At 41.2% G+C, this 25039-nt stretch overlaps 1 protein-coding gene across 3 annotated transcripts in view; it reads left to right on the top strand.

The window, feature by feature from the left end:
* The first annotated feature begins 12393 nt into the window (after positions 1-12393).
* Positions 12394-25039, top strand: part of SIMC1 (SUMO interacting motifs containing 1) — a 75577-nt gene continuing 62931 nt past the window's right edge. For all 3 annotated transcript variants that reach the window (XM_055536559.1, XM_055536558.1, XM_055536560.1), the window contains exon 1: positions 12394-12617. In XM_055536559.1, coding sequence (XP_055392534.1) covers positions 12489-12617 — 129 coding nt within the window. In that variant the 5' untranslated portion in view covers positions 12394-12488. The remainder of the gene's footprint in view (positions 12618-25039) is intronic.

The following is a 25039-nucleotide window of genomic DNA, read 5'->3' as shown; positions in this document are numbered from 1 at the left end:
TTCTTGGTTCAGTTTTCAAAAGTTATACTTTTCTAAGAATTTGCCCATTTCTTCCAAGTTGTCCATTTTATTGGCGTATAGTTGCTGATAGTAGTCTCTTATGATCCTTTGTATTTCTGTGTTGTCTGTTGTGATTTCTCCATTTTCATTTCTAATTTTGTTGATTTGATTTTTCTCCCTTTGTTTCTTATGAGTCTGGCTAATGGTTCGTCAATTTTATTTATCTTCTCAAAGAACCAGCTTTTAGCTTTGCTGCTTTTTGCTATGGTCTCTTTTGTTTCTTTTGCATTTATTTCTGCCCTAATTTTTAAGATTTCTTTCCTTCTACTAACCCTGGGGTTCTTCATTTCTTCCTTTTCTAGTTGCTTTGGTGTAGAGTTAGGTTACTTACTTGACTTCTCTTATTTCTTGAGGTAAGCCTGTATTTGTATGAGCCTTCCCCTTAGCACTGCTTTTACAGTGTCCCACAGGTTTTGAGTTGTTGTGTTTTCGTTTTCATTCATTTCTATGCATATTTTGATTTTTTAAAAATTTCTTCTTTGATTTGTTGGCTATTCAGAAGCGTGTTGTTTAGCCTCCATGTGTTGGAATTTTTAATAGTTTTTTTTTTTTTTCCCCCTGTAATTGACATCTAATCTTACTGCATTGTGGTCAGAAAAGATACTTGGAATTATTTCAATTTTTTTGAATTTACCAAGGCTAGATTTATGGCCCAGGATGTGATCTATCCTGGAGAAGGTTCCATGTGCACTTGAGAAAAAGGTGAAATTCATTATTTTGGGGTGAAATGTCCTATAGATATCAATTAGGTCTAACTGGTCCATTATATCATTTAAAGTTTGTGTTTCCTTGTGGATTTTCTGTTTAGTTGATCTATCCATAGGTGTGAGTGGGGTATTAAAGTCTCCCACTATTATTGTGTTATTGTTAATTTCCCCTTTCATACTTGTTAGCAGTTGCCTTACATATTGCGGTGCTCCTATGTTGGGTGCATATATCATTGTTATATCTTCTTGGATTGATCCTTTGATCATTATGTAGTGTCCTTCTTTGTCTCTTTTCACAGCCTTTGTTTCAAAGTCTATTTTATCTGATATGACTATTGCTACTCCTGCTTTCTTTTGGTCTCCACTTGTGTGAAATATCTTTTTCCAGCCCTTCACTTTCAGTCTGTATGTGTCCCTTGTTTTGAGGTGGGTCTCTTCTAGACAGCATATATAGGGGTCTTATTTTTGTATGCATTCAGCCAGTCTTTGTCTTTTGGTTGGGGCATTCAACCCATTTACATTTAAGGTAATTATTGATAAGTATGATCCCGTTGCCATTTACTTTGTTGTTTGGGGTCAGAGTTTACACCCTTTCTGTGTTTCCTGTCTAGAGAAGATCCTTTAGCATTTTTTGAAGAGCTGGTTTGGTGATGCTAAATTCTCTCAGCTCTTGCTTGTCTGTACAGCTTTTGATTTCTCCTTCATATTTGAATGAGATCCTTGCTGGGTACAGTAATCTGGTTTTAGGTTTTTCTCTTTCATCACTTTAAGTATGTCCTGCCATTCCCTTCTGGCTTGAAGACTTTCAATTGAAAGATCAGCTGTTATCATTATGGGAATCCCATTGTGTGTTGTTGTTTTTCCCTTGCTGCTTTGAATATTTGTTCTTTGTGTTTGATCTTTGTTAATTTGATTAATATGTGTCTTGGGGTATTTTGCCTTGGGTTTATCCTGTTTGGGACTCTCTGGGTTTCTTGGACTTGGGTGACTATTTCCTTCCCCACTTTAGGAAAGTTTTCAACTATTATATCCTCAAGTATTTTCTCATGGCCTTTCTTTTTGTCTTCTTCTGGGACTCTTATGATTCGAATGTTTGGGCATTTAACATTGTCCCAGAGGTCTCTGAGGTTGTCCTCATTTCTTTCAATTCTTTTTTCTTTTTCCCTCTCTGCTTCATTTATTTCTACCATTCTATCTTCTACCTCACTTATCCTATCTTCTGCCTCCATTATCCTACTGTTGATTCCCTCCAGAATGTTTTTTATCTCAGTTATTGCATTATTCATTATTGATTGGCTCTTTTTTATTTCTTCAAGGTCTTTGTTAAACATTTCTTGCATCTTCTCAACCCTTGTCTCCAGGCTATTTATCTGTAACTCCATTTTGTTTTCAAGATTTTGGATCATTTTTACTATCATTATTCTGAATTCTTTTTCAGGCAGACTCCCTATTTCCTCCTCTTTTGTTTGGTTTGGTGGGCATTTACTCAGCTGCCGAGTATTTCTCTGCCTTTTCATCTTGTTTAGATCGCTGTGTTTGGGGTGGCCTTTCTATATTCTGGCAGTTTGTGGTTCCTCTTTATTGTGGAGGTTCCTCTTTATTGTGGAGGTTCCTCCCCATGAATGGGATTGGACAAGTGGCTTGTCAAGGTTTCCTGGTTAGGGAAGCTTGCGTCAGTGTTCTGGTGGGTGCAGCTATATTTCTTCACTCTGGAGTGCAATGAAGTGTCCAGTAGTGAGTTTTGAGATGTCTATGGGTTTGGTGTGACTTTCGGCAGCCTGTATGTTGAAGTTCAGGTCTATGTTCCTGCGCTGCTGGAGAATTTGCATGGCATGTCTTGTTCTGGAACTTGTTGGCCCTTGGGTGGTGCTTGGTTTCAGTATAGGTATGGAGGCTTTTGGATGAGCTCCTGTTGATTAATGTTCCCTGGAGTCAGGAGTTCTCTGGTGTTCTCAGGATTTGGACTTAAGCCTCCTGCTTCTGGTTTTCAGTCTTATTCTTACAGTAGCCTCAAGACTTCTCCATCTATACAGCACCAATGATAAAACATCTAGGTTAATGATGAAAAGTTTCTCCACAGTGAGGGACACCCAGAGAGGTGTCCCTCTATTTAGAAATAGGAGAGTCAAAGGGGGGAGAGAGTAATTAAGCCAGTAATCACACTCTAAAGTAAAGATAGGTATTGAAGATTGAATTATTAAAGGTACAAAATTGATAACAAATACCAAAAAGCAAAGATTAAAAATCTAGAGTAGAGGTTAGACTCTCAAAAATACAATATTAAAAAAAAATCACAAAAATTATAAAAAATATATATGAAGTTTGCTTTAAAAATAGGGTCTTTTTTTTGCAAGGTAATGGTAGGTTATAAAAATGAAAATTAAAGGAGTAATAGAGGGCTTAAAATTAAAAAAAAATTTTTTAATTTAAAAAATGATAATAGTAAAAATCTACCTAGGAATTTCTCTGGAGCTGTTGTGGGCAGTGTGGGGTCAGTTCAGTTTCAGATAGTTCCTTGTTCCAGCTTATACTTCTCAAGATCTATAGGCCCCTTCCAATGTAGTTGGTGCTAACTACAGGGTTTTAATCTGTTGCACCTGTCACTTCCAAAGTGGTTCCCTCTATTTTGGCTTCTGTTTGCAAGTCCCTTCAGTGTCTAATTTCTGCCCTGACACAAGGGGGTGAAGGTGGTCATTTATTTAGGCTCACTTGTTCAGTCGTGCTGTGGGGAGGGAGGAACACTGCAAACAAATATCACTGGCGTGTGTGGGGAGTGCTCCCAGTGTCTGGGCCACACTGGGTTTGCCCCTGTTCACAGCGTGTGTGCTTTCCCAGTCTACACTGCTCAGGCTCCAGGCTGCTCTGCAGGGGAACTGTCTAAAGTGGGCCCTGGGTGCGTGTACTTCCCAGGTCTAAGCTGCTCAGGTTCAGGTTCTGAGGTACTCCACAAAGGCACAGACTTGGCTGGGCCTGCATTTTGTGCCCTTCCCATGTCCGAGCAGCTCAGGTGACCAGGTGCTTGGCAAGCACACTCTCCCCGGGTGGGGCGGTGCATCTTATCACCTCTCCTGTCCCAGCCGCTTGGTTTCCTGGGTGCGTAGCAGGAGCGTCGTCTCAGGTGTGCCATCTGTCTCCTCTGGTGCGCTGATCTCTGGCTGCAACCCTCCCAGCGGATGTCAAGAGTCCAGAATCCCAGGAAGTCTTTGTTAGCAACTGGGAGCCTGCTCACAGTTTGGTAGAGGATGCCGTCTCAGGGGCGAGATTGCCCCTTTCCGGCTCTGGCTGCCTCCCACCTGCCTGCCTACCTGCCTCCCTGCCTCCAGTGGGGGATGAGCCGGTCTGCAGCCGGCTAACTCTCCTCTGGTATTCACTCAGTCCTTTGTTCTGTGAGCCACCGGCAGTGCCTTAGATTAGAGATTTTCATGGAAAAGTTCTGTCTCTCTCTTTCCTCTTTTTTTTTTTTTTTCTCTCTCTCTCTGGCTATCCCACAGTTTGGGTTGCTGTCTCACGTTAGCTCCCTCAGATTGAACCTCAGGGCATTCAGCCCTGGTCCTTACCCTAAGCAACTGCAGCCCGCGCCTCCCTGTTCAGCCCCCACTTGCTGGTGGTGGATGCGAGCGTCTGGGCTACTTTCTCTGCTGGGAGTTGCTGTTAGGCACATAATCTGTGGGTTTTATTTATATATTTATTTTTCCTCCCAGTTATGTGGCCCTCTGAGATTCCAAAACTCCCCACAGACCCGCCGGTGAGAGAGTTTCCTGGTGTTTGGAAACTTCTCTTTTAAGACTCCCCTCCCAGGACGGGTCTCTGTCCCTAATTCTTTTGTCTCTCTTTTCATCTTTTATATTTTGTCCTAACTCCTTTGGAAGACAATGGACTGACATTCTGGGTGCCTGATGTCCTCTGCCAGCGTTCAGAAGTTGTTTTGTGGAATTTGCTCAGCATTCAAATGTTCTTTAGATGAATTTGGGGGGGAGAAAGTGGTCTCCCCATCCTATTCTTCCACCATCTTCTACTGGTAACTATTGAAAAAGATGAACAGCCCAGGAGAAAAACACAATGAATAAACATTTCAAGGAAAAAAACTACAAATGACCAATGAACATTTTTAAAGTATCCCAACTTCATTCATAATATAATAAATGCAAATCAGAACAAGATACTAATTTTAATGTATTTGATTGGCAACAACTAAAACTTTTGATAATCAGTGCTTGTGGAATTTTAGAAAACAAGTCCTCAGACACTTTTATTGGCATAATATGTACAAGCTTTCTGGAAAATAATTTGGTAATTTCATTCAAAATGTAAGACACATATATCCTTTAACCCAGTCCTCACTGCTTAGGATTCTCTCTGTGGATATGCTGGCAAGACTTCTTAACATAAATGTTGACGAGAAGAACCAATTCTGACTTTGTGTTGTAATCATTTCTTTGACTTGCTTTTCATTGTGAATGCAAAAAAGTCACATACTTTGCCTTAGCACCTCATCTCCGATTCATTGGCCTGTTGTGTGGCCAGCAAAACAAGCCTGGACTCGGTAACATAAGTACATAGGTATTCTTGTAATATTATTTGTAACAGTAAAATCAAAACCTACAATAAACAAACAAGGAAAACTCTAGCAACAGTCAAAATTACCATGATAGGAAACTGATTAAATAAATTGTGGCATATTCTAACAAATGACATTTTTAGCAGCCCAGAAATATATTTATTATATATTATATTATAGGCTTCCCAGGTGGCAGCAGTGGTAAAGAACCCACCTGCAAATATAGGAGACATAAGAGATGCAGGTTTGATCCCTGGGTCAGGAAGGTCTGGAGGAAGGCATGGCAACCCACTCCAGTATTCTTGCCTGGAGAATCCCATGGACAGAGGAGCCTGGCAGGCTACAGTTCATACGGTTGCAGAGTTGGACACAACTGAAGTGACATAGCATGCATGCATATTATATTACACTATATGATATTTTATATCTTCCTTTTAGGGAACTAACCCCATAATATATTAAACGTAAAAGCAAAGTAAGTAACTGTATACTATGATCTTTTGTGTTAAAAACAGACAAAAAAGAGACAGAAATAAGTATATGTAAATAATTTTGTATGTTTTGAAGGATTCACAAGAAACTAAGAAAGGCATTTTAGCCTTGGGTAAATGAACTAAGAAAAGGAGGGTGGCTCTCAACATTCACTTTTTATTTTATAACTTTTTGAAAGTGAAAGTTGCTCAGTAGTGTCCGACTCTTTGCAACCCCATGGACTGGATAGTCCATGGAATTCGCCAGGCCAGAATACTGGAGTGGGTAGCCTTTCCCTTCTCCAGGAGATCTTCCCAACCCAGGGATCAAACACAGGTTTCCTGTGTTGCAGGTGGACTCTTTACCAGCTGAACCACAAGGGAAGCCACCCCCCAAAAAAGGGAACTTTTTGTAGCATGAATTTTCTAATTTCATAGATGTGTTTCTTTTAATTTAACAAACTGTTCCATGTAGACATTCAAGGTTGGGAGAATGTTTGCTTCTTTGTGCTTTTCTATAGAATAAGAGCAAGTCCCATTCTATTTTTAAAAATATTGTGGTGAGTCAAAAATGGGTTTGTATATCTATATCCACTGACAGAAAACTATACATATTTCCTTTTTTAATTTAAAAAAACAAATTGCAATACAATGTGCATAGTATGATCCTACTTATGTAAAATTATGTGTTGGCACCTGTGGGTAATTACATTAAGAAATGTCTGGAAAGATTATCAAAGTGCATATACATTCTGCTTTGCAACCATTCTAAATTGCCTTAATTTTCTCAGAATGAGGATGTATCATCTTTGAACACAGAAGATAACAATTTTTTAATATAAATTCTGACATCTACTTGATATTTCTGCAAACTAGAAGCTGTAGTAGAAATGGGAAAAGGAAAAGAAAATGATTTAAATAAAGTTATGCACACTGAGAGACTGCCTACTAAAGCAGCCCTGTGCAAAAGAGAGCAGTGACCCTGAACTGGGAGTCTATACCTGGAATTCAGCAAGGAGAACAAAGTGTTCCCTAGGGCAGGAGTGAAACCTGAGCTGGCCAGCTTTAGCATAAACAAAAGTGGGTCTGCAGGCACTAACCCTGCCACAACAACAAAAAAAAGAAAACTGGGAAAAAAAAAAAACTTTTAAAGATGTACATCCATCAAAAAAAAAAAAAAAAAAAAAGAACCCTCCATTAATAAGCCAGGTAACCTTGCTGCTTAGAACATTTTCACTGCAAACCATGGATTCACATCTCCATACTAAAGCAGGTATGTTTTTTGGATAAAGCTGAAAATACATAGCATTTTGGTAAGTACATATGAATACAGATAAATATTAAAAAAAAAAAAAACTCTAGAAAAGTAAGCACAGAAGCATTGAACAGGGGTGACTAGAATCAGGATGAAGAAAGGGGTCAACGAGGGCTCTTACCTTGTCTATAATGTTTCAATTTTCTAGTAAAAGGAAAGTATTCACATGTTGTGATTAAAATACACATAAAATTCACATTATAGCCATTTTTAAATGCATAATTCAGTAGTATATTCAAGTCACAGTATTACACAAACTTCACCACTCTTCATTTCTAGAACTTTTTCATCATCCGAAATAGAAACTCTGCACCCATTAAATAACTCCCCATTTCCCTCTCCCTACCTCTGATAACCAATATTTTTCTGTCTCTATGAATTTACCTATTAAAGGTAACTCATATTAGTAGAATCATAAAATATTTGTTCCTTTTAACAGGCTTATTATATTTAGCATAGGTTTCTCAACTTTCATCCATGGTATAGCATATGTCATATTTTCCACCCTTTTTAAGGCTGAGTAGAATTCCATTATGTGGATATGCCACATTTTGTTTATCCATTTATCTGTTGATGAACACTTGATTTCTACTTTTGGCTATTATGAATAATACTATGAAGATTGGTGGATAAGTATCTGTTTGAGTTTCTGCTTTCAATGCTTTTGGGAAAATATCTAGGAGTAGAATTGCTGGTTCATATGGTAAGTCTACCTTTTTGAGGAACTGCCAAACTGTTCTCCACAGCAGCTACATCATTTTAAATTCCCATGATTGAGGGTTCCAATTTCTCCACATCCTTGCCAAAACTTGTTTCCCACCCCCACTTCTTTCCTAAAATAATAAGTCACTGTAATGGGTGTGAAATGGTATCTCACTGTGATTTTGATTTGCATTTTTACATATTATTTTTTCATGTACTATAAATTTTTAATTAAAAATTATTTCAGAAAAGAAAGTAAGGGATCAGGATTTCTTTTCTTCATTCATAGACAAGAGATACTTTTTCTTCATTGCTAAACTCTGTGGCAATGCTTGCTCCTTGGAATAAAAGCTATGACAAACCTAGACAATGTATTAAAAAGCAGAGACATTACTTTGCCAACAAAGGTCTGTCTAGTCAAAGCTATGGTTTTTCCAGTAGTCATGTATGGGTGTGAGAGTTGGACCATAAAGAAGGCTGAGCACCAAAGAACTGATGCTTTTGAACTGCAGTGTTGGAGAAGACTCTTGAGAGTCCTTTGGACTGCAAGGAGATCAAACCAGTCAATCCTAAAGGAAATTAGTTCTAAATATTCATTGGAAGGACTGATGCTGAAATTGAAACTCCAGTACTTTGGCTGCTTGATGTGAAGAGTTGAATCATTAGAAAATACCTTGATGTTGGGAAAGACTGAAGGCAGGAGGAAAAGGGGATGACAGAGGATGAGATGGTTGGATGGTATCACCAACGTAACACACATGAGTTTGAGCAAGCTCCAAGAGATGGTGAAGGACAGGGACGCCTGGCGTGCTGCAGTCCATGGGGTTCCAAAGATCTGGATTCAGCTGAGTGACTGAATAACAACAAAACACTGTGGAGATTGAGACCAGGGCTGTCTTGCTCACTGTTGCATTCCTAACCCCTAACAAGGTGCCTGGCACCTAGTGGGAACTCATTTATTAGAGTATACACTTGAGGAATAAATGGCTGCATTATCCTCCCAATTTATGTATGATAGAGGGGAATAAGTCATGAAGAAGTGTCACCTTGAAAAACAGACACACAAATATTATTCAACCATAAAAAAAAAAGAAAATCCTACCATTTGGGACCATATGGATAGATCTTGAGGGCACTATGCTAAGTGAAATAGTTGTACAAAGGAAGATAAATACTCTATGATCTCACTTACACATGAAATCTAAAAACACCAAACTTACAGAAAATAAGAGTAGAATGGGGGCTGCTGATGTCTGGGGTCTGGGAAGATGTTGGTTAAAATTACAACCTTTCAATTATAAGATAAATAAGTTCCAGGGATCTAATGCATAGCATGATGACTACAGATAGCAATACTGTATAATATACTTGAACATTTCTTTACTGTTCTCACCATAAAAACAAAAACAAAATGGTTATTATGTGACGTAAAAGACGTGCTGTGCTATGTGTTAAAAAAAAAAGTCAGTTGTCCCTGACTCTTTGTGACTCATTGGACCATAGACTGCCAGCCTCCTCTCTCCATGGGTTTCTTCAAGCAAGAATACATGGAGTGGGGCATGGAGTAGATTTGCCATGCCCTCCTCCAGGGAATCTTCCTGACCCAGAGGTTGAACCCAAATCTCTTACGTCTCCTGCACTGGCAAGTGGATTCTTTATCACTAGTGCTACCTGGGAAAAGATGTGTTAACTAACCTTATTGTGGCAAACACTTCTCAACATATACATACAACAAAACATCACACATTTAAAACTTACACAATGTTTTATGTCAATTGTATCTCATTAAATCTGGAAAAAAGAAGTCACCCAGAAGAAAAAGAAAAATACACATAACATACTAATTTCTGAAAAAGACATCATCATACATTTGGAAGTCTTGAGTAAACAGCCTACTTCAAGAAAGATCCAGGATGGCCAAGAAAACATAAGTGACACTATTTATGGTTTTAAGAAAGGCAACTTCAGGGCCAGTATTCATCCATTTAGGTTGCCAGCTAAGGACAAGGAACTTTGCATGTGTGCTCACATTACATTCCCAGGGATTCTATATTTCTTGAGTTTCAGGCAGGATGGCTGATGAGAAAGATACATACAATCAGAAAACTGCTGTACCCCGAAAGTCTTATCACTATTTATATGCTTGAAAGTCAGCTACTATTAATCACTTTATCATATTTTCTGCAACAGAGGTAGATATTTGAATTTTTTCCAATTAGTTCATATATCCATGAATGAACATCACTTATTGTAGATAGCAACCATCCATTTGCTTTTCCCTAGCTAAAGAAGATGCAAGCCATTCATCTTGTTCTCAAATCCCTTCGCACAAGTTTAAAATGCAATAAACTACTCTCTCTACTCCCCAAGATAAGCCCTTGTCTCAAAGTCACTGAACTATTGCCTCCACAAGCCCCTGATAACCTTTGTGGTGAAGGAAGGAGGGAGAGAGCTAGTTGATGCTGACAGAAGGGCACCAAGATGGGAGTCGCCTGCATTCCTTTCCTCGAGTTACCCATGTAAATTCTCCATGCACGAGTCAATTGTAGAGCACGGTAGATGGCCGAGACTTCAGTCCCTTGCTATCGCTCCCCAAAAAGCTCCTCTAGACAAGGATCTCCCAACAACAAAAGGCTGTATGTTAGACTACCCCTGGCAGGGACTGATGGGGATGTCCTGGGAGAAAGAGTTGAGACTGACCCCTCCTACATTAGAGAGTGCACAGGGGAGGCTTCAGAAAGCAAGGATGTTCCCAGTCCAAGTAAGAGAGCTGGCATCTGGACTTCTGACACATTGGGAGAACTGTTACTAAAGTAGCAAAAACCAGAAGAAAATGAGCACACAACTCTTCATACACAGTCTTGCAGAGAACATTCTTTCTCCCTTCTCATCCTTACTTAGCAGGAGCAAGAGCTAAGGCGAGAAACCTAAAGATGCAAGTGAGTGCAAGAATTATTTAGGGGGTAAAAGAGACAGGATTTATTGAGAGCATAAAGCTCAGATTTCTGACTTGAGCAATTACTGGCTGGTCACTGAAGGAGGGAACACAGAGAAGAAACAGGCTTTATTTCTGGAGAACAGGGTAGGGGACACGTATTTTTGAGTTCACTTTTGGGCAGACTCAACTTGAGATGCCGGTGGGCTTCAACAGACATTTGGATATATACATCTGGAACTCTGAAGACAGGGCTGGGCTGAAGATAAACCTATGGGAGCCACCACCATAAAAAGTGTCATTAAAGCATGGAAATGGTTGAGATTGTGTAGGGAGAGTATGCGAAGGTCATGAGGAACTCTATGATTTAAGGAGTAAGTTAGAGGACTTACTAAGTAAGTCAGCTAAGGAGAATGAAAAGAAGTCGTAACAGAGGTGCGAGTCACAGAAACCCAGAAAAGAAGTTAAACTAAATGTTTGATGGCATTTGGTGAAGATAAAAAACTTAATGAATCCCTTCACAAGGATGATTTCAAACATACCACCAGAACATCCGAAATCTGTTGGCCACTGACCTGTGGGTTTTCGATGCAGTGGACCCCACAATAGCAGCATTGACATCACCTAGGAGCTCGTTAAAAATGAATTTGGGCGGCCCCACCTCATACCTACTAAATCAGAAAGTCTGGGGTGGGGTCCAGGAGTCTGTTTTAACAGGCCTCTTGGGTGATTCTGATCCTCACTAAGGTTTGAGAATCGCTGCTCTAGAAGGTGCTTAGATAGCACCTGATAGCCATTCCTTTAGGAACCAATCCCCTTTCTGATAAACTCATTTTCCTTTGGATCTGTTAATACCATGTTGCCAAACTGCTAGAGCCTGAGCAGCAAGACTGGGTCAATAGTCCACATTTATTGTAACACAATTCCTATCCTATACCAACTATGGACCACTTCATCACAACTAACTATTCACAATGTCTGCTCCTTCACTGCTTCTCTTTGTGCATTTTTTTACAATCTCTGATCCTGCTATCAACTGAACAAATCTCTAAATCTCAGTTTAAAATCCTGAATGACATGGATTGTTGGTGAAACCCGCAAATTGGTACAGCTTAGTATTCTGCCTCACTTATCGAAACAACAGCAAAAGCGCCTTCGACTCAGTATTTCCACTTCTGGGAAGTGATCCTAGAGAGGGGCCTGCACGTGTGCACAAAGAAAGGGGCCTTTCTCCCCCTACTCAACCAAAGTCACTCCCCCCTACCTAACCACACCCCGCCAGTCCAAGCCTGGGTCCCATCCTCAAAGGGCCTCTCCGGGTGAGTCCGTTGAAGCCCTTTACGGTGGTCAGAAAGGCCTATTCACACCTCACTTCACACTCGAGTCAGTTGGAAGCAGCGGGGAAAGCCCTCACAGCCTCAGCGTCCCGCACGACCGGCCCCAACACCAGCCCAAGCCGGCTGCGACTTGATCTTTTCCCCTTCTCCGTTTTCTCCTCGGGAAGGAGGACCAGGGCCACTGCCAAGTACCGTGACGGCGGCCATCCGCCCGCCGCCCGCCGCCCGCCGCCAGGGGGCGGGCCCCCGGAGGGCAGGGGGCGGGGCCGGAGGGGAGGGAAGGGGCGGGGCTGGTGGGCTGATAGCTCCGGTTGTCGTCGGCCCTTACCTCAGCAGCAGGAACCGAAGTCGCTGCCGCTTGCCTCACTGGTCGCCCGCGCGCTGTCTCGGCCGGTCCCGCAGCCATGGAGGACTTCATTGTGATCTCGGACGACAGCGGCTCCGAGAGCTCCGGGGGGACCCGCCCGGGCCGGGCGCGGAGGCTCCGCCGGGCCCTGTCCCGGACCCCCGGCGCGCTGCCCCGCCGGACTGTGGTGAGTGAGCGAGCCGCCGCTCGCCGAGCCCTGCTGCGGCCGTAGCCGTCCGCCGCTCGTACATCCCTCGGCCCAGCCCGCTGCTTTCCGGGGCTCCGCCGCCCGCCCCCGGGCGCCTTACAGCTGCAGCCGCTTCCCGCCTTCCCGATGTGTCTAGCCCCGAGGAGCGCGGCGGGCCCCGGGTTGAGACGCTGGGCCTCCCGGGCTCCGCGCTCAAGCCCGAGAGCGGCTGAGGCTGGAGAGTGGCCGCCGGGCACATGGACGAGGTCCTGGCGCGCCAGGTGCGGGGGTCGCTGGAGCCCACAGCCGCGGCGGTCCTCAGGCCAGGCCGCGGGCTGCCCTGAGCCTTGGGCGGGGGCCAGGGACACACGGGGTTCTCTGGAGAGACCCGGACCTCGAGGAGGGCGTGCGGGAGCGCGTAATTGTTTGGCCTGTGGTGTGTACAGATGTGTGCAGGGAGGTAACAGGAGCCCGGGCGGGGAGGGAGGGAAGCTGGGGCCTGGGCCCGACGGTGGCCAAGCTCCAGGGCCTGGCAGTCGAGCGAGGGGCCGGATTTTGGAGTTGTGCGGGAGGGCGGTTTATGGCGCTTCGCAAACATTTACCAAGTTAAAGGAATAGGGAGGGAAACATCCACTATTTCTTTACCCCTTGGGCTCGTTAGTCTTTGTCCTTCTGCCTAAAGTGGTGAATAAAACATCTATGGTTCCTGCCTTTCTAGAATCCTCCACAGATATTTATTGAGCCCCTACTATGGGCCAGGTGTACTAAGAGCTGGGGATACGATGAAGAACACAACATTCCTGGCTTGTCATAGAAGGTGATAGAATCAACAAGTAGTTATAGAATACTCAAAGGATGGAAGGTGGGCGGGGCTTTTTCGGTATCAGGAGACTCTCAACATCAGACTTCCAACAATCTTCCTAGCTTCCTAATTAGCCACACCCCAGAAATAACAGAATTGTTATTTGTAATGTTATTTGTAAACGCCTTTCTTCCTATGTGAGTTCTTAATCAAGACAAGTTCAGCTTCTGCTCTTCCAGTCCCCTTCGCAGCGTTTTTAGTCCCTAAGCCTCCACTGTGAGCCACTTCTGTGTCTCAGGTATAGTGTTAAATCTAGGAGGTCACTATAAGAATGAATGGCATGCAAAACCAATTAACTTATACTGCTGTTGCCATGGTTCAAGCAAGAGGAATTCCCTATAACTTTCAGTAAAGAATTTAGAAGAGATGGACAGACAAGAGATTTGCAAGGTAAAAGTGACTGGCTGTCCCTAGTACAGTGTGGGGGACATACTAGATATATTTGTTGGATGAAAGAATGGTTGACGGAATGGGGAAGAGAGCAGTTCAGACAGTCGTTTGATGGTGAGAGTGAATATAACAGAAGCAGACTTGAGGTGGCAGAAAAGCTGCATTCAGTTTGGACCTCAGAGGACTTGAACTCTGGAGAACAGTCAGGGTTGGAGGGATTTGGTAATCATCTAAATAGAAAGAAGCACTGAAGGTCTAATTAAGATTGAGATAATCAAGGGAAAGAATGTAGAAAGAAAAAAGGTGGAAGAAAAAAGTACTGCAGAATAACCCTCAACTGCCTCTCCTAGTTTTTCCTCTTCCCTCCTCCTCCTTCTCTCAGTCCCCCTTTAACTTTGTACTTCCTACCAACTTTGCTTTTTCCTCCCAAGGGGTGTCCACCTCCCGTCATCCTGAGCCAGCTTCCTTCTTCAAGTGTCCAAATGTCATCCTTAGCCAAGTCTGTGGTATGTGCTATAACCCTTCTTGCACATACATAGGGGTGCTCACAAAATTCCCCTCCTCCTCTGTGACCACTCAATCAAGCATTTTGAGTTGGAGCCGTTTAGAACTGAAGAGAAGCGAAAGGCATGTTCCAGAGTAGCACCCAATGTAAATCTCGCTTCTCCACATATTTACTCCAGCTTTCTCAGAACTCCTGGCTGGTTCTCCTTTTATCCTTCTTGCAAGTTATAAGGGTGGTAGGATAACCACACAAAATATCAGAGGCATTAAGAGACTCTCAAGCACCTTTGTCCAGCTTTTCCTCAAGGCCCTGAGGTCAGAGAAACCTCTGTTTGAATCAAGAACTCCCCTAACTCTACTTCCCAATCCACCCAACAGCTCTAGGAGCTTTGGCAAGTTCTGTTGTCTCTTTCAGCTTCTGCATTTGAGAACATTAATACCCACCTGGCAGGACCATTAGAAGGTTTTTAATGAAACAATGCAAGGATAGTGCCCAGCATAAATGATAGGTTTTGCTACACTTTATGCTGTTTTCTCAAGCTTGGCAAGCAATGAAATAAAAGAAACAAGTTTTGTGATTTTTTTTTTTTCCTTTTTTGCAAATATTAACTGAGGGGAAACAACTTGCTTGAATTTAGGAAATCAAAAAGCCACCTCCTATGCTGAAGTTGATGTTTCTGAACTTCTGGCTCTTAACCTGGGCTTTAGACTTCAGTAAGTTGATGAAATGTGTCTGTGTTTTTTATATTTATTGCTTCCCCCTCTCCCCCCACACACGCACTTATAAAAGCAGAACATGTTCAGCTAATTTTGGTTGGCCTAATTACAAAGGTTGAGAAATGTATACAAAAGAAAATTTAAATTGCCGTTAATCTCACCACGCAAAGATAACCAATGCTAACATTTTGAAGTATGCCTGCTTAAACATTTCTTTGTGAGTGCCAGTGTGCGCTCATACATACCCATGTGTCTCCCACTGATACATGGGAGACACGTGTTTTTGCAAAAATGAAATCTTGCTATACTTTTTTTTGTTTGCCTTTTTGTCTTAATATACTTTTCTACATCAACAAATATACATTTTCACCAGTATTTATAATGTATTCCATTGTACAGATTTATAATTACATGTACCTTTTCCTATAAATGGGTATTATGCTGCCATTTCTAAATTTTCTCTATTATAAAACAAGTCAGAAATTTCCTCATAAATAATCTTTGTACCTTTGTTCATTTGTTTGTTTAGAATAAGTTCCTCTTAGAAGTGAGATTGCTGAGTCTAAAGGTATGCCCTCTTCAGGAACTTTTGATATATATTGTCAAATTTCCTATGGAAATTGTACACCAATTATATTCTCACCGTACCCCTTTCTCTACTACTTACTCACCCCTGCTGCTGCTACTGCTGCTAAGTCGCTTCAGTCGTGTCCGACTCTGTGCAACCCCATAGACGGCAGTCCACCAGGCTCCTCCATCCCTGGGATTCTCCAGGCAAGAACAGTGGAGTGGGTTGCCATTTCCTTCTCCAATGCATGAAAGTGACAAGTGAAAGTGAAGTCGCTCAGTCATGTCCAACTCCTAGCGACCCCATGGACTGCAGCCTACCAGGCCCCTCCGTCCATGGGATTTTCCGGGCAAGAGTACTGGAGTGGGGTGCCATTGCCTTAGACACCGTCAATTTACCGAATATGTAAATAATTATGGAACACTTAGTATATGCCAGACACTCTTGTTGGCATACAATTGCTAAGAATACAGCTAAAAATACAAAACCAAGTCCCTGTTTTTGTGGAGATTTCATTTTAGTCAGAGGGAGACAAAGAATAAACAATCACATAGGTGTCCTGTCAGATGATACACAGAGTTTTAGAAAGAAAAGTAACACATTTTTGGTTTTTCAGTATTTGCTGGTTTGATAGCTAGATTCTGTGAACTGTCATGGTTTTAATTTTTTTTCTTTGATTGTAGGTAGTGATTCATTCTCTCATTAAATACTTTTTGAGCACATGCTCTGCCCCTGGGTACCCAAGGTGAACAAGGTGACAGTGAATCTGTGTTCTAGTGGGGAAATAGCAATAAACTAAGAAGTAAGTGAACAAGATAATAGAGAACAACTTGGGTGGGTTTGGGAACGTTAGATTGTGTCTTCAAAGAAGGCCTCTCTGAAGAATTAATATTTGATCTGAGAACAAAATGACAGATTTGTTATGAGAAGATCTTGGGGAATAAAGTAACAGCAAAGGGCAAAGATTAGAAATAAGAAGGAGCATGACTACCTGGAGGAATCAGAAGGCCAGTGGGGCTAGAATGTAAGAGACGGACAAAGTTGGAAGTGATGAGAAGTAGGTGGACTAGACTATATAAAGCCTGTATGTAGATCACGATAAGGAATTTGGATTTTACTCTTATGTAACAAGAAATCTTTGAAGGGTCTTAAGCAGGGGAATAACATGATCTAATTTACATTTTTAAAAAGTGACTTTAGCTACTGTGAGAAGAAAAGACTGTAAGGTAGGGTGACCATATAATTTATCATCCAGATGGGGATCCTTTTGCAAATGAAAGAGGTTGCTAACTGGACAGGGTGTCAAACAACAGGTAAAAGCTGAAACTGTCCCATACAAACCAGTTTCACCTTACTGTAAGGGGACAAAAGTGGAATCAAAAAGATTTGTCTTGGAGGTTGCAGCAGTAGTCCAGACCAGAGATCATCGTAGCTTTGTAGGTGGTGCGACTAGATAACTGGAGGGTTATGGAAGGTACCAATGAAGTAAAATCAACTGGTCATAAAACAGCAGGACCCTGTGGTCATTGCCTTGTACATCCTCTGCCTGCCTTTTGTCTGTGGAAAAACTCTAGCTACATAGTAAGTTTAATCAGAGAAGTGAGAACATGCAGAAACAAAGGAAAGCAGTCAAGGAGACCAAGTAATAATAATTTAGTCCGTAAACAAAGTCAAGGACCTTTCCTTCCTTCACAGGCACTATAGATAATATTCTGAGCCAAATCCTGTGAGCTGTCTTATGGTTACTGAAACCCCAACCAGGTAGAAGTTAACCACATAATGACCAGATTGTAACCATGACATAAGCTGCCACAATTCCAAGAATTGGCTTCAAAGAAGTGAGAACAAACCAACACTGGAACTGAAGACTAACTGTATTTAAAATAATCAAGGTGACACTGATCAGACCACTGATGACCAATTTCAAGAAGATTGTCAGAGCTGACTGTACAGTTTCTGCATGTACCCCTTCCCTCAGCCTATAAAAGCTCTTGTCCACGGATTTTCAGGGGGCGGAGTTGGCCTTTGGACAGGTGTCCACCCTCTACACCCCCCATACCTAGCTGCTGGCATCCAAAATAAAGCAAACTTTCCTTTCCAACAACATTGCCCCTTTATTGACTTTTTGAACGACAAGCAGCCAGACCCTGCTTTTGGTTACAGTCCTGATCCTTGGTTGTGGTTAATGAGGGGAAGGGGGGATTCCTGAATGATGCCTTGGTTTGTCCCTAGCAACTGGATGCAGGTTGGTGTCAGTCACTGACATGAGGATGTCTTGAGGAGGAACAGGGTTAGAGGAAGGATTCATGAATTCTTAAATGTAGTGTGCTGTGAATGTGTGTGTGTGTGTGTATAGTTTATGTGAGTTAATTGCCTGTTCTTGTCCTGGTGGATTTTTTGTGGATTTTTTTGTTTTTGTTTTTACTAATTTGTCAGTTTTACTTGGACTTCTCAGGTGGCATTAGTGGTAAAGAGACAAAAGAGACATGGGTTCAGTCCCTGGGTTGGGAAGATCCCTGGAGAAGAAAATAGCAACCCACTCCCATATTCTTGTCTGGAGAATCCCATGGACAGAGGAGCCTGGCAGGCTGCAATCAGTAGAGTCAGATATGACTGAAGCAACTTAGCATAGTTTTACTTACATAGTAAAGACTTTTTATAGATTGGATTGGGTCCTCCAAAAAGATGTGTTGAAGCCCCCGCTGCCACTACAGAATGTGACTTTATTTGAAAATCAAGTCATTGCAGATGTAATCAGTGAAGATGAGATCATAGAAAGTAGGGTGGGCCCTTAGTCTGATATAAGTAATATCTTTATAAGATGTGAAGACAGAGGAAGAACACTGTGAGACTATGGGAGTTATGCAATTGCAAATCAATGAACACCAGAAGGTAAGAGAAGGGCACAGAACAGTTTCTCTCGACAGCATTTAAGAGAGCGTTTCCTGCAGATACCTTAATTTTGAACTTCTGAGCCTCCAGAACTGTGAAAAACAACAAAAAGACCAGGAACAAGTCAAGGACATCCTCTCTCACCAATGCTTTTCAGCATTGTACTGGAAGTCCTTGCTGATGTTATTAGGCAAGAAAAAGTATACACATTAAGAAAGAAGAAATAAAATTTTTACTCAAAGATGTCATTAGTGCCTATGTAGAAAAAATCCAAAAGAATTAGCAACCAAAAGAAAAATTACTAATAAGTAATAATAGCAACATTGTAGGATGCAAGGTCACTTTACAAAAGTCATCACTTTCCCGTATACCAGCAATGAACAAGGGGAATTTGAAATTAAAAACATACTACCATTTACATCAAAACTGTAAAAATGAAATGCAAATCTCATAAAACATCTACAAGAGAGATCTATATGAGGAGAATTATAAAACTGATAAAATATATCAAAGAAGAAATAAATAAACAGATATATTCCATGTTCTAAAAAAACATCTGCTTTATTGACTATGCCAAAGCCTTTGACTGGATCACAACAAACTGGAAAATTCTGAAAGAGATGGGAATACCAGACCACCTGACCTGCCTCCTGAGAAATCTGTATGCAGGTCAAGAAGCAACAGTTAGAACTGGACATGGAACAACAGACTGGTTCCAGATTGGGAAAGGAGTACGTCAAGGCTGTATATTGTCATCCTGCTTATTTAACTTATATGCAGAGTACATCATGTGAAATGCTGGGCTGGATGAAGCACAAGCTGGAATCAAGATTGCTGGGAGAAATATCAATAACCTCAGATATGCAGATGACACCACCCTTATACAGAAAGCAAAGAGGAACTGAAGAGCCTCTTGATGAAAGTGAAAGAGGAGAGTGATGCTTAAAACTCAACATTCAGAAAACTAAGATCATTGCATCCAGTCCCATCACTTCATAGCAGATAGATGGGGAAACAATGGAAACAGTGACAGACTTTCTTTTCTTGGGCTCCAAAATCACTGCAGATGGTGACTGCAGCCAAGAAATTAAAAGACTCTTGCTCCTTGGAAGAAAAGCTATGACCAACCTAGACAGCATACTAAAAAGCAGAAACATTACTTTGCCGACAAAGATCTATTTTGTCAAATCTATGGTTTTTCCAGTAGTCATATATGGATGTGAGAGTTGGATCGTAAAGAAAGCTGAGTGCTGAAGAATTGATGCTTTTGAACTGTGGTGTTGGAAAAGACTCTTGAAAGTCCCCTGGACTGCAAGGAGATCAAACCAGTCAATCCTAAAAGAAATCAGTCCTGAATATTCATTGGAAGGACTGATGCTGAAGCTAAAACTCCCAATACTTTGGCCACCTGATGAGAAGAACTGACTCACTGGAAAAGACTCTGGTGCTGGGAAAGATTGCAGGCAGGAAGAGAAGGAGACAGCAGAGGATAAGATGGTTGGATGCATCACCAACTTGATGGACGTGAGTTTGAGCTAGCTCTGGGAGTTGGTGATGGACAAGAAAGCCTGGTGTGCTGCAGTTCATGGGGTTGCAAAGAGTCAGACACGACTAAGTGACTGAACGGAACTGATTCCATGTTCATGGAAAGGAAAACAGTATTGTTAAATGTCAGTTCTTATGAACCTTATCTATAGATTCAATGCAATCCTGATCAAAATTCTAGCAAGTTATTTTGTAGGTATCAGTAAACTGATTAATGTTTATATGGAGAGGCCAGAGAAGGCAATGGCACCCCACTCCAGTACTTTTGCCTGGAAAATCCCATGGATGGAGGAGCCTGGTAGGCTGCAGTCCATGGGGTCGCTAAGAGTCGGACAGGACTGAGCAATTTCACTTTCACTTTTCACTTTCATGCATTGGAGAAGGAAATGGCAACCCACTCCAGTGTTCTTGCCTAGAGAATCCCCGGGACGGGAGACCCTGGTGGCTGCCGTCTATGGGGTCACACACAGTCGGACACGACTGAAGTGACTGCTTAGCATAGCATAGCATGGAGAGGCAATTTGTTGTTGTTCAGTCACTTAGTCATGTCTGACTCTTTGAGACTCCATGGCCTGCAGCACGCCAGGCTTCCCTGTCCTTCATTATCTCCTTGAATATGCTCGAACTCATGTCCATTGAGTTGGTAATGCTCTCCAACCATCTCACCCTCTGCTGCCCCCTCCTCCTCCTGCACTCAATCATTCCCAGCATCAGAGTCTTTTCCAGTGAGTTGGCTCTTCGCATCAGATGGACAAAGTGTTGGAGCTTCAGCTTCAGCATCAGTTCTTCCAATGAATATTCAGGGTTGATTTCCTTTAGGATTGACTGATTTGATCTCCTTACTGTCCAAGGGACTCCCAAATCTTCTCCAGCTCCACAATTTGAAAGCATTCCTTCAGCACTCAGCCTTCTTTATGGCCCAACTTTCACATCCATACATGACTACTGGAAAAACCATAGTTTTGAGTATATGGACCTTTGTTAGCAAAGTGATGCCTGTGCTTTTTAGTATGCTGTCTAGGTTTGTCATAGCTTTCCTTCCAGGGAGCAAGCATCTTAATTTCATGGCTACAGTCACAATCCACCATGATTTTGGAGCCCAAGAAAATAAAATCTGCCACTGTTTCCACTTTTTCCCCTTCTATTTGCCATGAAGTGATGGGACCAGATACCACAATCTTAGTTTTTTGAATGTTGAGTTTTAAGCCAGCTTTTTCACTCTGTTCTTTTCAGCCTCATCAAGAGGCTCTTTAATTCTTCTTCACTTTATGCCATTGGAATGGTATCATCTGCACATCTGAGGTTTAGGTAATCTATTTATTTATTTTGAAGGATAATTGCTTTACAGAAATTTTGTTGTTTTCTGTCAAACATCAGCATGAATCAGCCATAGGTATACATATATCCCTTCCCTCTTGAACCTCCCTCTCATCTCCCTCCCCATCCCACCCCTGTAAGTTGATACAGAGCCCCTGTTTGAGTTCCATGAGACATAATGCAAATTCCCATTGGCTATCTATTTTTCATATGGTAATGTAAGTTTCCATGTTACTTTCTCCATTCATCTAATCCTTTCATCCCCTCTGCCTGTGTCCATAAGTCGGTTCTCTATGTCTGTGTCTCCATTGCTGCCTTGCAAATCAATTCATTGGTACCATCTTTCTAGATTCCATAAATATGCTTTAGTATACAGTATTTATCTTTCTCTTTATGACTTACTTCACTCTGTATAATAGGCTCTAGGTTTATCCACCTCATTAGACTGGACTCAAATGCGTTCCTCTTTATGGCTAAGTAAAAACCATTATGTGTATGTACCACAATTTCTTTATCCATTCATCTGTTGATAGACATCTAGGTTGCTTCCATTTTCTAGGTATTGTAAATAGTGCTGTAGTGAACATTGTCCCCCAGTAATCTTGGTTCCAGTTGTGATTCATTCAGCCCAGCATTTCACACGATGTACTCTTCATATAAGTTAAACAAACAGCATGACGATATTACAGCCTTGATGTGGTCCTTTCCCAATTTTGAACCAGTCCATTGTTCCATGTCTGGTTCTAACTGTTGCTTCTTGATGCACAGACAGGTTTCTCAGGAGACAGGTAAGGTGGTCTGGTATTCCCTTTCTCTTTGCTGCTGCTGCTGCTAAGTCGCTTCAGTCGTGTCCGACTCTGTGCGACCCCATAGACGGCAGCCCACCAGGCTCCTCTGTCCCTGGGATTCTCCAGGCAAGAACACTGGAGTGGGTTGCCATTTCCTTCTCCAGTGCATGAAAGTGAAAAGTGAAAGTGAAGTTGCGCAGTCGTGTCTGACTGTTCGCGATCCCATAGACTGCAGCCTACCAGGCCCCTCCGTCCATGGGATTTTCCAGGCAAGAGTACTGGAGTGGGGTGCCATTGCCTTCTCCGCCGTTTCTCTTTAAGAAGATGCAATAACCAACTGAATATTGGAGAAGAGCAAAGTCAGAGGTCTGCCACTTTTGACTTCAAAACTTATTACAAACCACAGTAATCAAAACAATATGGAATTGGTAAAAGAATAGACAAAATAGATCAGTGGAACACCATAGAAAGCCCAGAAATAGACCCAAATTACTCTAGTCAACTAATCTTTGACAGTGGAGCTAAAGTAATAGAATGGAACAAAGATAGTCTTTTAAATACATGGTGCTGGAGCAACTGGAGAGTCACAGGCAAAGAAATGAATCTAGATACAGACCTTACAACTTTCATAAAAATCAACTCAAAACCTGGATCATAGACCTGAACCTAGGATGCAAAACTATGAAATTCCTAGAAGATAGGAGAAAACCTAGATCAATTGGATTTGGCGATGATGTTTTAGATATAGCATTAAGAACATAATCCATGGAAGAAATAATTGCTAAACTGAACTTCACTACTACTAAAAACTTCTCTGTGAAAGACAATAGAATGAGAAGATAAGCCACAGACTGGAAGAAAATATTTATGAAAGACACATCTGATAAAGGACTGTTACTGAAAATATGCAAATAACTCCTAAAATCAACAATAAGGAAACAAGCAACCTGATTAAAAAATGGGCAAAAGACATAAACAGACACATCATAAAGAAGGCATACAGATGGCAAATAAGGGTATGAAGAGATGTTCAACATCATACACCATTAGGGAATTGCTAATTAAAACAACAGTGAGCTATTATTACATTTGGATTTTAGAATAGGCAAAATCCAAAACACAACAACATATGCTGGTGAGGATGTGGAATAATAGAATTCTCATTAATACTGGTGGGAAAGCAAAATGGTACAGCAAATTTGGAAAAAAGTTTGGCAGTTTTTTACAAAACTAATGTCTTCTTATAGTACGGACCAACAATTGTGCTCCCTGGTGTTTGCCGAAATGAATTGAAACTTAAATCCACACAAAAAAAACTGAATATAGATGTTTATATATCAGCTTCATGCATAATTGCCCAAACTTGGAAGGCCACTAAAATGTCCTCCAGTAAGTAAATGGATGAGTAAACTGTTACTTCCAGACACTGAAATATTATTCAGCACTAGAAAGAAATGATCTATCAAACCAAGAAAATACTTGGAGGAAACTTAAATGGCTTTTTTCACTTAGTAATATGCAGTCTGAAAAGACTATACTGTGTGATTCCAACAATATGACATTCTGGAAAAGTAAAAACTAAGGGGACAGTGAAAAGATTACTGGTTTTCAGGGGTTAGTGGAGAGAAAGTACTGAATAAACAGAGCACAGGATTTTTCAGGCAGTGCAACTGTTCTGTATGATACTACAATGGTAGATACATGTTTTTACATATTTGTCAAAACCCATAAAATGTACAAGGGTAAACCCTAATATCAACTATGGGCTTTGGATATTGATAATGTGCCAATGTAGGTTTATCAGTTGTAACTAATACACCACTGTGATGCTGGATACTGATACTTGGGAAGTTGTACATATGTGGGGAATTGGACTATATGACAACATTCCATATTTCTGTTCAATTTTGCCACGAACCAAAAACTGCTCTAAAAAGTAAAGTTTATCAATTAAAAAAATGTACCAGTCCAAAAAATTCAAATACTAGAGAATGGTATGCAGTGAAAATTAGGGTGGTATCGGTCCCCAGCTCATTATTTTCCACAGTTTTTTCTAGGTTTTCTCACATTTCTCTTGTTTTATGTTATTTATTTAAAATGTTTGCTTTGTTGATTTATAATTGACAAAACTAAGATATTTTAAGTATATATCATGGTGATTGAACTAATAAAGTTTAATAAAGTTTTTATGTTTAAATCAAAGTTTCACACATTATAAATTAAATTTAGTGTCATGTCCCACTTTCCAAAAATCATTCACTTTTTTATTGACATATAGCATTATATTAGTTTCAGGTATACATCATAATGCTTCAGTATTTATACACACTGCAAAAATGACATCCATAATAAGTCTGTCTACATCATTTATCATACATCAATATATTGTAAAACATTATTGATAGAAAGTTTATACCTCTTGACCCCTTTAACCGACTTTGCTTACCCTCCCAACCCTCCTGGCAACCACCATTATAATCTTCGTACCTGTGAATTTCATATTGTATGTTTTTGTTTTTAGATTCCACATGTAAGTGAAATCATATGGTATTTGTCTTTTGCTGTCTGACTTATTTTACTTAGCATAATACCCTCAAGTTCCATCCATGTTGTCACAAATGGCAAAATTTCATACTTTTTATGGCTGAGTAGTATTCTGTTGTGTGTGTGTATGTGTTGCTTGGTCATGTCCAACTCTTTGTGACCCCATGGACTGTAGCCCACCAGCCTCCTCTGTTCATGAAATTCTTCTGGTGAGAATACTAGAGTGGGTAGCCATTCCCTTCTCCAGGGGATCTTCCCAACCCAGGGATCGAGCCCAGGTCTCCTGCATTGTGGG

Source organism: Bubalus kerabau, chromosome 10 (genome assembly GCF_029407905.1).
Source record: "Bubalus kerabau isolate K-KA32 ecotype Philippines breed swamp buffalo chromosome 10, PCC_UOA_SB_1v2, whole genome shotgun sequence".
Classification (NCBI taxonomy): domain Eukaryota; kingdom Metazoa; phylum Chordata; class Mammalia; order Artiodactyla; family Bovidae; genus Bubalus; species Bubalus kerabau.
This window is presented reverse-complemented; position numbering and strand designations above follow the sequence as displayed.